Source organism: Mus musculus, chromosome 1, assembly GCF_000001635.26.
Source record: "Mus musculus strain C57BL/6J chromosome 1, GRCm38.p6 C57BL/6J".
NCBI classification, from domain to species: domain Eukaryota; kingdom Metazoa; phylum Chordata; class Mammalia; order Rodentia; family Muridae; genus Mus; species Mus musculus.
The window spans coordinates 85682123-85695641 of record NC_000067.6 but is presented as its reverse complement, the minus strand read 5'-3'; the positions used below and the strand labels follow the sequence as shown (position 1 = coordinate 85695641).

At 41.8% G+C, this 13519-nt stretch overlaps 1 protein-coding gene across 18 annotated transcripts in view; it reads right to left on the bottom strand.

Moving 5' to 3' along the window:
• Positions 1-13519, bottom strand: part of Sp100 (nuclear antigen Sp100) — a 60051-nt gene that overhangs the window by 14357 nt on the left and 32175 nt on the right. For 13 of the 18 annotated variants that reach the window (XM_006529283.4, XM_006529281.4, XM_017319442.2 and 10 more), the window contains 2 exons: positions 3593-3667; positions 1333-1383 (listed from right to left, as the gene is read on the bottom strand). In XM_006529283.4, coding sequence (XP_006529346.2) covers positions 1333-1383; positions 3593-3667 — 126 coding nt within the window. Of the gene's footprint in view, positions 1-1332; positions 1384-3592; positions 3668-8854; positions 13426-13519 lie in introns of those variants that run through there. The other 5 variants (XM_030252417.1, XM_006529286.4, NM_001372232.1 and 2 more) reach the window with 3 other exon arrangements.

Here is a 13519-nt window from a genome sequence, read left to right as displayed (position 1 = left end):
AGTGTTTCCTACTACAGTTAAGGGGATCCATCAAAGATACAGTGGGACTGGGGTTGGGAGTAGGTATCGCACAGTTACTTTAGAGTACAGTCTATCAGAACAACAGTGGTCCAGCTGGGCACTCAGCTTAATTCACCTGAAAGCCTATGTCACATCTTTACAGATAAGCAAATTGAGTTAGAAAAGGACAAAAGTATGGCTTAAGTCACACAGGACTTTAGGGATTAGAATACAGGTCTTGTGTCACTACCAAGGTCTGTAGGGTTCTGTGGCTTTCTATGTGGGTAAGAAAAAATACACTAAACAGCATATGAGCCACACACTTTATTTCTTTCTTCAAGAATAATCAGCATATGAAGGCCTATGCCATTCTGGGTCTCTCCCAAATCAACTAACTACTCAATGGAATGATGAAAGTTATCAACCCTCCTTTGTGCTATTGAAATTGACCGATGCTAAGGGGTGGAATTGGTTTCATCAGCCAATTGAGAAATCTGACTTGTCAGTGCACAGAGTGTAGAAGTACGACTTATGAACGCTTGTTGAAGCATTCCTGAGAAGCTGTGGACCCACCTCAGGGGCCAGCAGAGGAGCAGGTAAAGAAATTGTTCTTTCAGCCATAAAAAAAGAAAATCAAAATTATGCCATTTGCAGAACATTGGATATAACTGGGAGATCATCATATTAAGCAAATCTAGTCACTCTCAGAAAGACAAAAGTATGTTTGCTCTCACTTGTGGGTCTTAAGAGTTCATACAGAGACACAAAATTACTACCTTGTTTTGCTTTGGTTTTTTTGTTTGTTTGTTTGTTTTGTTTTTTTGAGACAGAGTTTATCTGTGTAGCCTTGGTTGTTCTAGAACTTGATCTGTAGACCAGGCTGTCCTTGAACTCAAATATTCATCTACCTCTGCCTTTTGAGTGCTAGGATTAAAGGCATGTGTCATCATGCCTCCCTCACAAAATTGTATGTACAAACGACATGAATGTAGGACCAAAATTGTCTAGGAGACAAAGGAAACTAACAGGAGTGGGAAGTGAAGGGTCATGGGTCCTGGTGGAGTATGCTCAAAGTTCATTTATTTACTAGCATATAAATGGCCTATGTGATCCAGTATAATACATTTAAAAAAATAAAATAGGACCAGGCATGGTGTCATATGCCTTTAAACCCAGCACTCAGAGGCAGAGGCAGGGGGGTCTTGATGAGTTCAAGAGAAGCCTGGCCTACACAGTGAGTTCTAGGCCAGTCAGTGGTGCATAGTGAGACCCTGTCTCAAAACATTTAAAAATATTTTTATTCAATAGAATGTGATTAATCACATTTCTTACCTCTTTTTCTGCGTCGTTGTGAAGAAGGATTGGCACTTCTTGCTAGGAAAGCTGACAAAACAAGATACATGTCTCTTATTTATAACATCACACGGTGAGCAACATTTTACAAAAACACCATTTAAAGCTAACTTTCACATTTTGATATGTGAAACATATCAAAATCCACATCAGAAATCAGGAACATTTCTTACAAAGGCCTAGACAGTAAATAGACAAGGTTGTTTGGCCCATAATTTCCTTTGTGGTTCCTCAGCTTTCAAATTAGAAAGCATCCACAGACTATGTAAATAGAAGGGTGTGTTCAAATAAAACTTTATAAATAACTGGCAAGCTAAGTTTTCCTTTTGGGCTGTAGATTGCTGACTTCCAATCTAGATGTAAAGGTGATAATTAGCAGGGTTTTTGTGTTGTCTAGATCACACACAAACACACACACACACACACACACACACACACACACACACACACACACACACAGAGATAGAGAGAGAGAGAGAGAGAGAGAGAGAGAGAGAGAGAGAACAAGTCACTTCATAATCATGATTGGGACTGTAATGGTCAAATCTATTTGGATGATAAAGTTGGGGAGTACAGATGGCTTTTTGTTCCTTCTCAGCCTGTGTCCACAGCTGGCATCTTTAGACTACGTGGGAGGCTGAGGCAGATGGATCTCTGTGAGTTTGAGGGCATCTTGGTCTATATAATGAGTTCCAGGACAGCCAAGGCTATACAGAGAAACCCTGGGCTCTTGTCTAAGCATGCTACACAGAGCATAGTGGGAGTCAGGGAGTGTGCTTTTATCAGCATTAACCTTCCCCACTCCAGGCCTCCTGAAAGAGGCTTTCTTTCCTCTTTTGGTTGTTCTGTTTATCTATTTGCTGAGACAGCGCCTCACTCTATAGTTCTGCTGGCCTGGGCTCAGTATGTAGCCCAGGAGAGAGGTTACATTTCTCTAGATATACTTGTCAGACATTGCCTTCAAGCCAAACCAAAGGTTTGCCGTGACCAAAATAGGCCTCTGGCCCTGGATAAGTTGGGGAAGGAGAGACTATCAGAGTCACTCAGAAATAGCATAAAGGTGAAGGTTATGCCTAGAAGGGTCAGTGGTGGCTGATGGCTGGGCTGAGAGCCAGCAAGGGAATTTGTGAAGAAACATGATTCTTCTGGCAAGAAGAAACTCTGTAGTTGGGAACTTGATGGCTGTATTTGGGAAATACACTGCCCAAGGTGACAGTACTAGGATGTTGATCTTCTAGGAGGGTCATTTGATGTCTTAATTTCAAAGCAAGTTAGTCACTATTAACCATGGGAAATGCTTCTGCTATACTAAGTGGGAAATTTATGGCCATGCACATGCATGTGTATGCACATATACATGCATATAATGAGATATAAAGTCATATGAAGGGAGGGGGAAAGAGATTGAGGGAGAGGGAGATGAAGGAAGAAAAGGAGAGAGGAAGGGAGAGAGAGGGGAAGTGGAGAAGGAGAGGGAGGGAGGGGGAGGGGAGGGAGAGGGAGAGGGAGGGAGGGGGAGGGGAGGGAGAGGGAGAGGGAGAGGGAGAGGGAGAGGGAGAGGGAGAGGGAGAGGGAGAGGGAGAGGGAGAGGGAGAGGGAGAGGGAGAGGGAGAGGGAGAGGGAGAGGGAGAGGGAGGAGAGGAGACACATTGTTTTAGACTAATGATTCAGTAATTTGTCAGATCTGGGCCAGAGGGGAGACTATACCCAGGAGCCATGGAAGATGCTCCACAGGCAGGAGAGGGGGATATCCACAATATTTGCCAAGTTTCAGGGAGAGTCATAGACTGGGAAGTCACCCAAAGAGCTGGGTTGACCTTGATGACAGCCAATCTATGACGTTGCTTCACTTTACAGATGGGAAGAACTAACAGGCTCATGTCTGCACAGGGACCACATGGGTTTGGTCCAGAGGAGGGTAAGCTATATCACCTGTCACACAGAGGTGTTTGTTCTGTTCTGCTTTACAGCTATTTCTGCCCTTGGAAGTTCAGAAGAGGCTGTAGGGACCTTGTCTGACCACAGACACATCAATATGTCGATTGTTTGTGAAGCTGCCATCGTTGGTCCCTTTCCAGATATACTTTGGAAACTGACTAAATTGTGCTTATTTCTCCATGGTTACCATGGCTTCATCAAGCAGTCAGAGAAATGGGTTTGTTATTAGAATTATGTAATATAAAGAATGAAAATTTAGTACTGAAAATGTATCATGCTTTTTTTTGTGTGTGTCTTTAACCTGTTTTCCAGCTTGGTTTCATTGGGATTTTGATGTTCCGTATTAAGTAGCTTCCAAGTCTCTCTCTCTTTTTCCCTGAGGAAATAGAAAACAAAACCAAAACCAGATGCTTCTAAAAGATTACAATGTACATAATGATGCTTTTCAGATTTCCTATGCTCTACTTGTAAAAAGCCTAATACATAGTAAAAAAAAAATATAGCTCATAGATTTGTAATTAACAAGTCTTTGATATTTAACCTGGTATTCTGACAACATATCAACTTGACATAAGCTAGAGTCATCGGAGAGGAGAAAATGTCCCCAGAAGATCAGCCTGTAGACAAACCTGTAGGATATTTCCTTTTCTTTTTTCTTTTCTGTCTTTTTATTTCTCTCTCTCTCTCTCTCTCTCTCTCTCTCTCTCTCTCTCTCTCTCTCTCTCTCTCTCTCTGTGTGTGTGTGTGTGTACCCATCCTATCTATCTATCTATCTATCTATCTATCTATCTATCTATCTATCTATCTATCTATCTATCTACCTACCTACCTACCTACCTACCTACCTACCTACCTATCTATCTATCTATCTATCTATCTATCTATCTATCTATCTATCTATCTATCTATCTCTGTCTATCTTTGCTTTTTTGAGACAGGGTTTCTCTGTGTAGCCTTGATTGTTCTGGAACTTGCTCTGTAGACCAGGTGGCCTTGAACTCACAGATATTCTCCTGCCTCTATTACTAAAAGCTTGTACCATCACCACCTGGCAATAAAGTATTTTCTTACATAGTGATTGGTGGGGGGAGGTCTCAGCCCATTGTGGGTGGTGCCATCCCTGGATTGGTGGTCCTGGGTTCTATAAGAAAGCAGGCTGAGCAAGTTGTGGGAGCAAGCTGGTAAGCAACACCCTTCATGGCTTCTGTATCAGCTCCTGCCTCCAGGTTCCTGCCCTGCCTGAGTTCCTGTCCTCATCGCTTTTGAGCACAAACTGTTTTATGTAACTGTGAGTGAAATAAAACATTTCCTCCCAAGGTTCTTTCTGGTTATCGTGTTTCATCACAGCAATAGTAACCCAAATTAAGGTGCCCGGGTTTACCCAGATGCCATTTCCTTTGCCTGACATTGATTCAATTCATTTACTCTAGAATTAATACAGAAAATAACTTCAGGCACTTTTGTTTCCCAAGGGACACACTGAAAATAATAATAATGAGAAATAACACTTAGGTGCTTTCTGTGTGCCGGGCATCACTGTGAGCCTGTTATGCTTTGGATTTTAAGTGTCCCCAAAGGCTTGGGTGCTGGAAGGTTGAGTCATAACTGATAGCATTGCTAAGAGTGTGGAAACTCGGGAGGCCGGAGGAATAGAAGGAAGTTACATCTCTGAATAGGGGAGTCTTTTAGGGGGTACTGAGAAAAAACACACTGACCTCACCCCAAATCTCTACTGTGGAGTTTCCAGGGTTTTTGTTCTCTCACTGTGTGTCTCTGTCTCTCTGTCTCTCTGTCTCTCTCTGTCTCTGTCTCCTCTCTTTCTTTCATCGTTGTTGTTTTGTTTATTTACTTTTTTCAAGACAGGGTTTCTCTGTGTAGCCCTGGCTGTCTTGGAACTTGCTTTGTAGACTAGGCTGGCCTTGAACTCACAGATATCCACTAGTCTCTGCATAAAGCCACATACCACCACCACCACCACCTGGCTTTTTGTAGTTTCCAGTTAGTTTTTTCATATCAAATGACATTCTAATGCTGTTATAAGTGCCAACCATAGTTCCTGGGCTTACCCATGGCTTCATCTGTGCAAGAACAGAGCTTTAGGAGAACCAGGTTTGGAAAGGATGAGCAAACAAATGTGGTTTCTGCTTAAGCTTAAAATCTCAATGATTTTAATAAGGCGCACCCTTCTGCCCTGCCTCAGCCTCCTGAGAGTGAGTGGATTGTGCTATCACCCTAACTTGATATCTGTTTTCAGAGTTTATCTCATATGTTTGATAAAATAAATATAAAAAGAATTAAATGAAAAGGTGGGTGGTGGTGGCACACACCTTTAATCTCAGCACTCTAGTGGCAGAGACAGGTGGATCTCTGTGAGTTTAAGACCAGCCTGATTTACAAAGCAAGCTCCAGGACAGCTAAGACTGTTTGTTACACAGAGAAATCCTATCTTAAAAAAAAGTAAAGAAAGCAACCAACAAACAAGAAAGAGAGAAAGAGAGAGAGAAAGAGAGAAAGAGAGAGGGGGAAGGAAGGAAGAAAGGAGAGAGAGAGAGAAGTCTCCAATGAATGCTGTGGGAGACAGTACTCTCTGCACCACAAGTCTTACTGTAGAGATCCGATCTGATGAAGTGTTAAAATGAGAAATTCTGTGAGGAGGTTACTTCTTGCTCTCTAGTGAAGTAGGGGGCCTCTCCTACTCATAATCTTATCAATTTGCCCTGTTCACCAGGACAAATTTGTCATTGCAAGCATCTTTCAATTAGAAATTAATGGTACTTCTCATGAAGCTAATTTCCAAAGAGACCTCTATTTCTGACAGATTATCTTACTTGACGATTTCTGGTCATGATATAACCTATAAACACTTGTAAGATTTTATGCTGAATCAGTAGTAGTGTTATTCATGAGAGGTCATGAAGGTAGGCAATAAAAGGGCTTCAAATAAAGATTTTGAGAATCTTGTCTCACGTAAATTTATGCTGGTCATCAGTGAAAAATATTCACAGAAACATAGTTATTCAACATACAGTTTTTAAGTGTGTAGAAATTATATAATGAAAAAATATTTTTATGGGAGAACACTGAGTTCTTGGATCAATCTGATGAATGCAATTAATTAATTAATAAGATGAATGCAATTCTAATCAGAGATTCCAATGGACTAATGGATAGGGGGAAACATTCTTGAATTTATTCTAAAATCCACTCCCAGCAAGTCATCACGGTGGTTGTAGCTATGAGCCCTCCACTCTGTCCATTTGTGTCGCTCCCTCAGGTGCCAAAGGTGTGAGGGGTGGGGACCAAGACATGGACAGGGAGACAAGCAGCATCTCCAGCACTGCGCAGTAGCATAGGGAACGGTTTTACAGATTCTTTTGTTATTGATTTGTTTTTAAGACAGGGTTTCTCTGTGTAGCCCTGGTTGTCCTGGAAGTCACTCCATAGACCAGGCTGGCCTTGAACTCAGAGATCCACTTGACTCTGACTCCCAAGTTCTGGAATTAAAGGTGTGCCCCAACACACCTAGATGATTTTTTGACTCTTGTATCCCATTTATACAAAGAGCCAAATCCCATGGGGACTAGGGATGTAAACATTAAAAAATGGTCAGGTTTCTTGCAAGCACTCTAAAATCAAATATAGACCATTTTTTTAAATCTTTTTTTTTTTTTTTTAATCTTCAGGTGGAAATGGCTACAACTTCAATATGAGACCTAGGAACCACTGTGGGGAAAATAGCAATAGATTCTATTAATAACTCACCAGAAAGCCAAGGAGTGAGACAGAAATCCTAGGGATACATGTGCTCAGGAGTTAACAGCGTGGAAGAGCGGCTGCAAGGCAGTAGAGAGAGAGGAGCAGGGAGAGAGGAACACACAACAGGCAGTGAGAAATGACTGCTATGCCAAAATCAAAGCAACGGATGCTAACAGGATCCTCAAGCAGGGTTTAAGGCGGTTCAGTTAAGGGCAAATAGGATCAAAGTACATTAATACATGAAAAGATCATAAAGAAACCTGTTATTTATGACAAATTAGTGCACATTTAAAAGTATATAAGTCAGCACTATTATGTTAAAACAAATAGTGTGTAAAAATGTAGACTGTGTCCCCTGACCAGCTGTGATCTTTTTTTTTTTACAAAGCAAGAAAAGGAAAACACATATAGATATATCTAACTTATGCAAATAATGTCATTACATGCTATGTTAATATATAATGATATATTCTTGAAAGATACATACCAGTCTAGAAGGAACACTTAAAAGCAGAATAAATCTGATGAAAATATAATATTTTGAAAAAACCCTAAATTATAATTTTTTAAAACATTCCTTTTGCTTTTTTAAGGTATAGTAAAGATAGTGGTCAGAGAACTGTAAAGTATAAAGAAAAGTCACAAGTATTACGGCAATTTGCATTACTGCTGGGAAAGCCTGGGGGCATTGTATGTGTGAATGTGTGTGTGCATGTACATGTGTGTATGTGTGTGTGCATGTACATGCGTGTATGTGTCTGTCTCAGGTATCCTCCTCTCTTGCTCTTCATATGATTTACTTTATGCCACAAGGTCTCTCAGCTGAGCCTGGAGCTTGCAATTGCACTGACTAGCTGGTGAGCTCACAGGATCTTGCTGTTTCTGCTCCCATCCCTAGGGTTGCAAGTGTGCACCATGGTTTTCAGCTTTTTACACTGGTCTTGGGATCTGAACTCACGGGGCCTGGTCCTCGATACAAAGTGCTCACAACTGACTACAGCAGGAAGTGGGGGTTGGTTTCAGGTTTCTAACATCCTGTAGCTGGGAGACTGTGCCCTCACTTCCTGCTAAGCCAGTCTGATTTTCTTTTTGAACCACGGTCACATGCCACAGTGCCTGCTATTTATAAGCCACCTTTATTCTAAGACCCTGAGGCAGACTCGTCCACCCTGTTAGATGCTTGTCAGTTTCCAATCTAGCCTTTCAGCATACCTTTTGGGACTCGCATGGGACCCAAACACATGCCACTTCTAGTTCTGCTTCTAACTGCCCTTTGCAAGGAATTTTTATTTTGCCCCCTCCAAAGACTCCCAAACATTAGTGACACTCAACGTGTCTATATCAAAGGATGGCTCTACCTCTGAGATACATTTCCCTTTTGTGGTTCTTCACTTCATACCTGCCACTCCTAAATGATTGTGATCATCTCAAACGTGCAGATTTAGTTAATTAGATCTAGAAACAGTGGTGACCCAGATGATGGGCTTGGTTTCAGAAACACTGACTCTGTCATTGTGGGAGACATCAGGAGTGAAGAAGGCTAAAAACATCAGGACCTTGGGCAGAGGCCCCGGGCACTGTGTTTACAAAACAGACTTATGTTTTTAAGGACAGCTAGGTTGTGGCTGGTGACTGAGGCCCAGGGTGGATGAGAGACCCAGGTGAAGCTTATGGTAATTAATCAGGGTAAGGCACAGGGCTACTCTGCTGCCTCGGAACTGTATAGTGAAACCCCAGGGCAGCTGTCTGCCACACCTTTGTACCCAGATGCTTTTGCGGCCCTTTCATTTTGCCTCCCTTGTTTCTCTTTTCTCGCCTCTTTCCTGTTTATACCACCTCTTGTTTATAGATTGTTATCACCTTTTTAACACGTTCTCTAGTTTATGTGACCCACAGTTTTCAGGCTGCTCCTTTATCATCTATGTATACTTTATTCTTCTCCATGCTCATGTCTCTGGATCTTTTCTTGATGAGGTGACCTTGTTTCAACTTCCATCTCTGTCTTAGCTAGGATTATTATTGCTGTGATAAAATACCATGACAAAAAAACAACTTGGGGAGGAAAGGGTCTATTCAGCTTATACTTCCACATCACTATTCATCATGGAAGGAAGTTGGGACAGAAACTCCAGCAGGGCAGAAACCTGGAGTCAGGAGCTGATGCAGAGGCCATGGAGGGATGCTGCTTGCTGGCTTGCTCCCCATAGCTTGCTCAGGCCTGCTTTTTTTATAGAACCCAGGACCACCAACTCAGGGGTGGTACCACCCACAATAGGTTGGGCCCTCTCCCATCAATCACTAATAAGACAAGACATTTTCTCAATTGATGTTCCCTCCTCTCAGATGACTCCAGCTTGTGTCAAGTTGCAAGAACACTCAGCACAATCTTCCTTTCTGTTTTGTACTTTATTCTAGTTGTTTCTTCTTTCTTATCTTGATTTGGGGGCTATTTGTATGTTAATGTCTTTGTCCCTGTCTCCATCATATACATTGTTTCACCTCACAGGTCATTGCTGTCATGGCAACCAAAGGCCAGCTCCTCTCACACAGAACACACTATCATCTTTTGCCATTTTCTGTGATAATTCTGTGCCACATACCTGTCAGTCTCTGACTTTACCTGCATGTTTCTGAGACAACGGAGAGGTATGCCTTTCCTATTCTTTCTGCTTACATCATCTACCAAGTAGTCCCTGCCTCCATCAAGGAACCCAGCTAAGTCCTTTTTGGTTCCCTCAAGGGAAACAAAGACACTGTAGTTAACGTCTCCACCATACCCTAATAGACTGTATCCCTTCCAACTCTCTTCCTGTGTTCATTGAAGAGGTTTGGATTTATCAGATATGATGAAAGTGATAGACTGAGGACTGGAGGTGGTGTGACCAAGGAACACCCTGAGCATGTTCCTGCAGAATGTTCGGCACTCAAATGATCTGAGAAAAAATTACATAGCTTCCTAGTAACTATACCCCCATCCAACAGACCATGCCTCATCCTGCTACACTTCCTGGCTGTTGCTCTGCCTCTGCACCAACCCGACGACATTCTCATGTTGTCCAACTCCTGTGCTGCTTTTTGTCCACAGTGCTCTGATTTACTGTTCCCCTTTATTTCTCTGTTAGTCATTTCTGGATATTTAGTATACAAAATTGTTGCCTCTGTTCCTTCTTTTTTATGGTTGTCTTTTTTTCTGTCTTCATTCATTCATTCATTCATTCACTCACTCATTCACAGAATGACTACTGTGGCTGAGCCTCACAGTGAGCATTACAACTGACCACATCAGTGACTGCCACAGTGACCACTATAGCTGGCCATCACCGTGATCACTACAACTGGCCAATTCGATGACCACTATGGCTGACCATCACAGTAACTGCTACAACTAACTACCTCAATGGCTACAGTACCTCAATGGCTCAGGGACAAGTATTACTGACTGGCACAGTGAACACTACAACTGACCACTTCAATGACCACCACAGAGACCACTACAACTCACCACCCTAATGACAACCACAGTGACTACCATGACTATAAAGGTGGTCAGTTGTAGTGTTCATTGAGCTGGTTAGCCAGTCTCAGATGACCATAGTGATAATTAAAGTCATTAGTTAAGTTGTAGTATTCATTGTGTGGTCAGTAATAGTGGTCACTGTGATGGTCACTGTGATGATCATATACATATATATACACATATATATACATATACATATATATATATATACATATATATATAATCACATACATGTAGGCACATACTATATTTGTATATGTTACAATATTTCTTACATATCTTACATTACACATATTATACATGTATCTTAGGATCTGTGTACGTGCATGCCCACATATGCAGGTGGATATGCAAGCAATTGCATGTTGAGGTCAGGGGACAACCTTAGGTGTCATTCTGAAGTCGCACTCCACTGTGTTGTTTTTGGAACAGGATCTTTCCCTTGCCTTGAACTTACCAGGTAGGCAAGTCTGGCTGGTCAGTGAGGCCCAGGAGCCTTCTGTCCCCACTGCGCTGACATGGGATTGCAAGTATAAGGCACATTTTTTTCTTTTAAAAAACAAACAAGATTTTGGGGATCAAATGCAGGTCCTTGCAGACACTTTATTAACTGAGTTTTGTCCCCAGACCCCCTGTGTGTGTGTGTGTATACACATATAATCTACATGTATGTGTGGTGTACATGTATGTGTACATGCACAAGGAGGCAGAAATTTATATTGGCCTCTTCCACCATTCTCCCCTCTATTTATTAAGGCCGTGTCTCTCAATGAACCCATGAGCTTGCCAGATTTGGCTAGTCTAGCTAGCCATCTTGTCTAAGGGATTCCATCTCTGCCTCCTGTACAGTGGGAAGTAGGATGTCCTGCCTTCCTTGTTTTTATATTGAACACTAGTGTGATCACACTTGAGTAGCAAGCACTTTAATCCACTGAGCCATCTCGCTTTACCCTTACATGCTTTTGAATTATTATTAAATATGCTTTCTTGGTTATATAAGGTTCTGATACATTTAACTGAATATTCTGGGTTCCCAACCACCCTTTTGGATTCTGACCATGGAAACAAGCTTTCTTTCTCTCATTACATACAATAGTCACTAAATGTGAGACACATGGGTTGATAGATCTCAGCCTTCCTTATTTGTTAACTCTTACACATTTGTACATTTCTTTCCTCTACTCAAAATGTGGATAGCAAGAGTTGGCCTCCTAAATCTCAAGGCTGTTATGATCTTGCCAAAAGTATGTTGAGATAACATAAGCTAACTAGGTGGTGAAGGGCATCTATCAAGAACTATGCTAAATTTGACAATGGTCAGTCTGAAATTTTTGTGTCTATAATTACAGCACTTGGCTGTTGTAAAATTTATTTAAATAGCCCGACCATGGCTATTTCCGTTCCCAGATGAAACACACACACAACCTTTATATTTACAATAAGCCTTGGACAACACAAGTGCAGGCAGATACTATACTCTATATTGTTAGAATCTATTTCCTATCAATAACCTTGAATTACTACTATGTTTCATCTGGGCTGTTCTTAATTCCAATAGGCCAGCCCACAGAGCCACATTTTCTTTACTCCTAACCCATGTCTGCTTCTGCTTCTTCCTCTTGCACTTTCTTCTTCTCCCTTTGTGTTTTCTCTCTGAGCCCAAGCCCAAGAAACCTAAACCCCATCCACATCTCTTCTGCCCAGCTATTGGCTGTTGGCATCTTTATTTACCAAGCAGAAATAACTTGGGATCACAGGGCCTATGTGCAGACTCCAGGTTTTGGGGGCCCACACAGCATTGTAATAGTTAGCAAAAGACCAAACCTCAACACTTGGCTAGTTGTATTTTGAGTCTTTTACAATTACAAATGACCCTATGAATACAGGATCTCTGTGTTAGGAGGTATCTTAGCCAATGTTCTATTGCTGTGAAGAGACACCATGACCACAGAACCTTTTATAATGAAAAATATTTAATTAGGGCTGGCTTACAGTTTCAGAGGTTTAGTCTATTACCATCATGGCAGAAAACATGGCAGCATGCAAGCAGATAGGGTGCTGGAGAGGTATTTGAGTATTCTATATCTAGATCAGCAGGCAACAGGGAGACAGCCTGGGCCTGGCTTGAACATTTGAAATCTCAAAGCCCACCCCTAGTGACATACTTCCTCAAACCACACCCATTTTGATAATGCCACACCTCCTAATCCTTCACAAGTAGCCAATGACCAAGCATTCAAATATGAGCCTGTGGGGCGTCATTCCTCTACAAACCACCACAGTAGGCATGGCAGTGAGTGTGTGTGTGTGTGTGTGTGTGTATATATATATATATATACATAAAACTATTTTTTGTTGGTTTTGTTTTTGTTTTTGTTTTGTTTTGTTTTTTTTCAAGACAGGGTTTCTCTGTATAGCCCTGGCTGTCCTGGAACTCACTTTGTAGGCCAGGCAGGCCTCGAACTCAGAAATTTGCCTGCCTCTGCCTCCCAAGTGCTGGGATTAAAGGCGTGCCCGGCAAAAAAATAACTATTATTCTGCTATTTATTTCTTCCATATCAGCAGTACATAAGCACATACATTTAATTGATAGGATTCAACCTGTTAAACAAATGTTCATAGTCACTTCCTGCCTCCTCCACTTTCTAAGATTGAAAAGAAGCGCCCTGGATAACAGGATGCACACAGCAGTCATCGTGTTTAGCACAAAATGCATCTAGTCACGGAGGCTTGCTTTTGGTCATCAAATTCCTGACATCCTGTGGGCCAAGGCTGAGCGTCCTAATCCTCCTGATCCACTTCTTAGGAATCCTGAGATTCCTCTTCAGAACTGAGTTCAGAAGAGGAACTATATAATACTCCTGCAGGAAGAAACAAAAGTCCTGAACAGGTCTAGTCTGCGCCCTAGGAACCAACCCAGGAAGAGATTCTCTCTGAGAAAAACTGGAAAAGAGG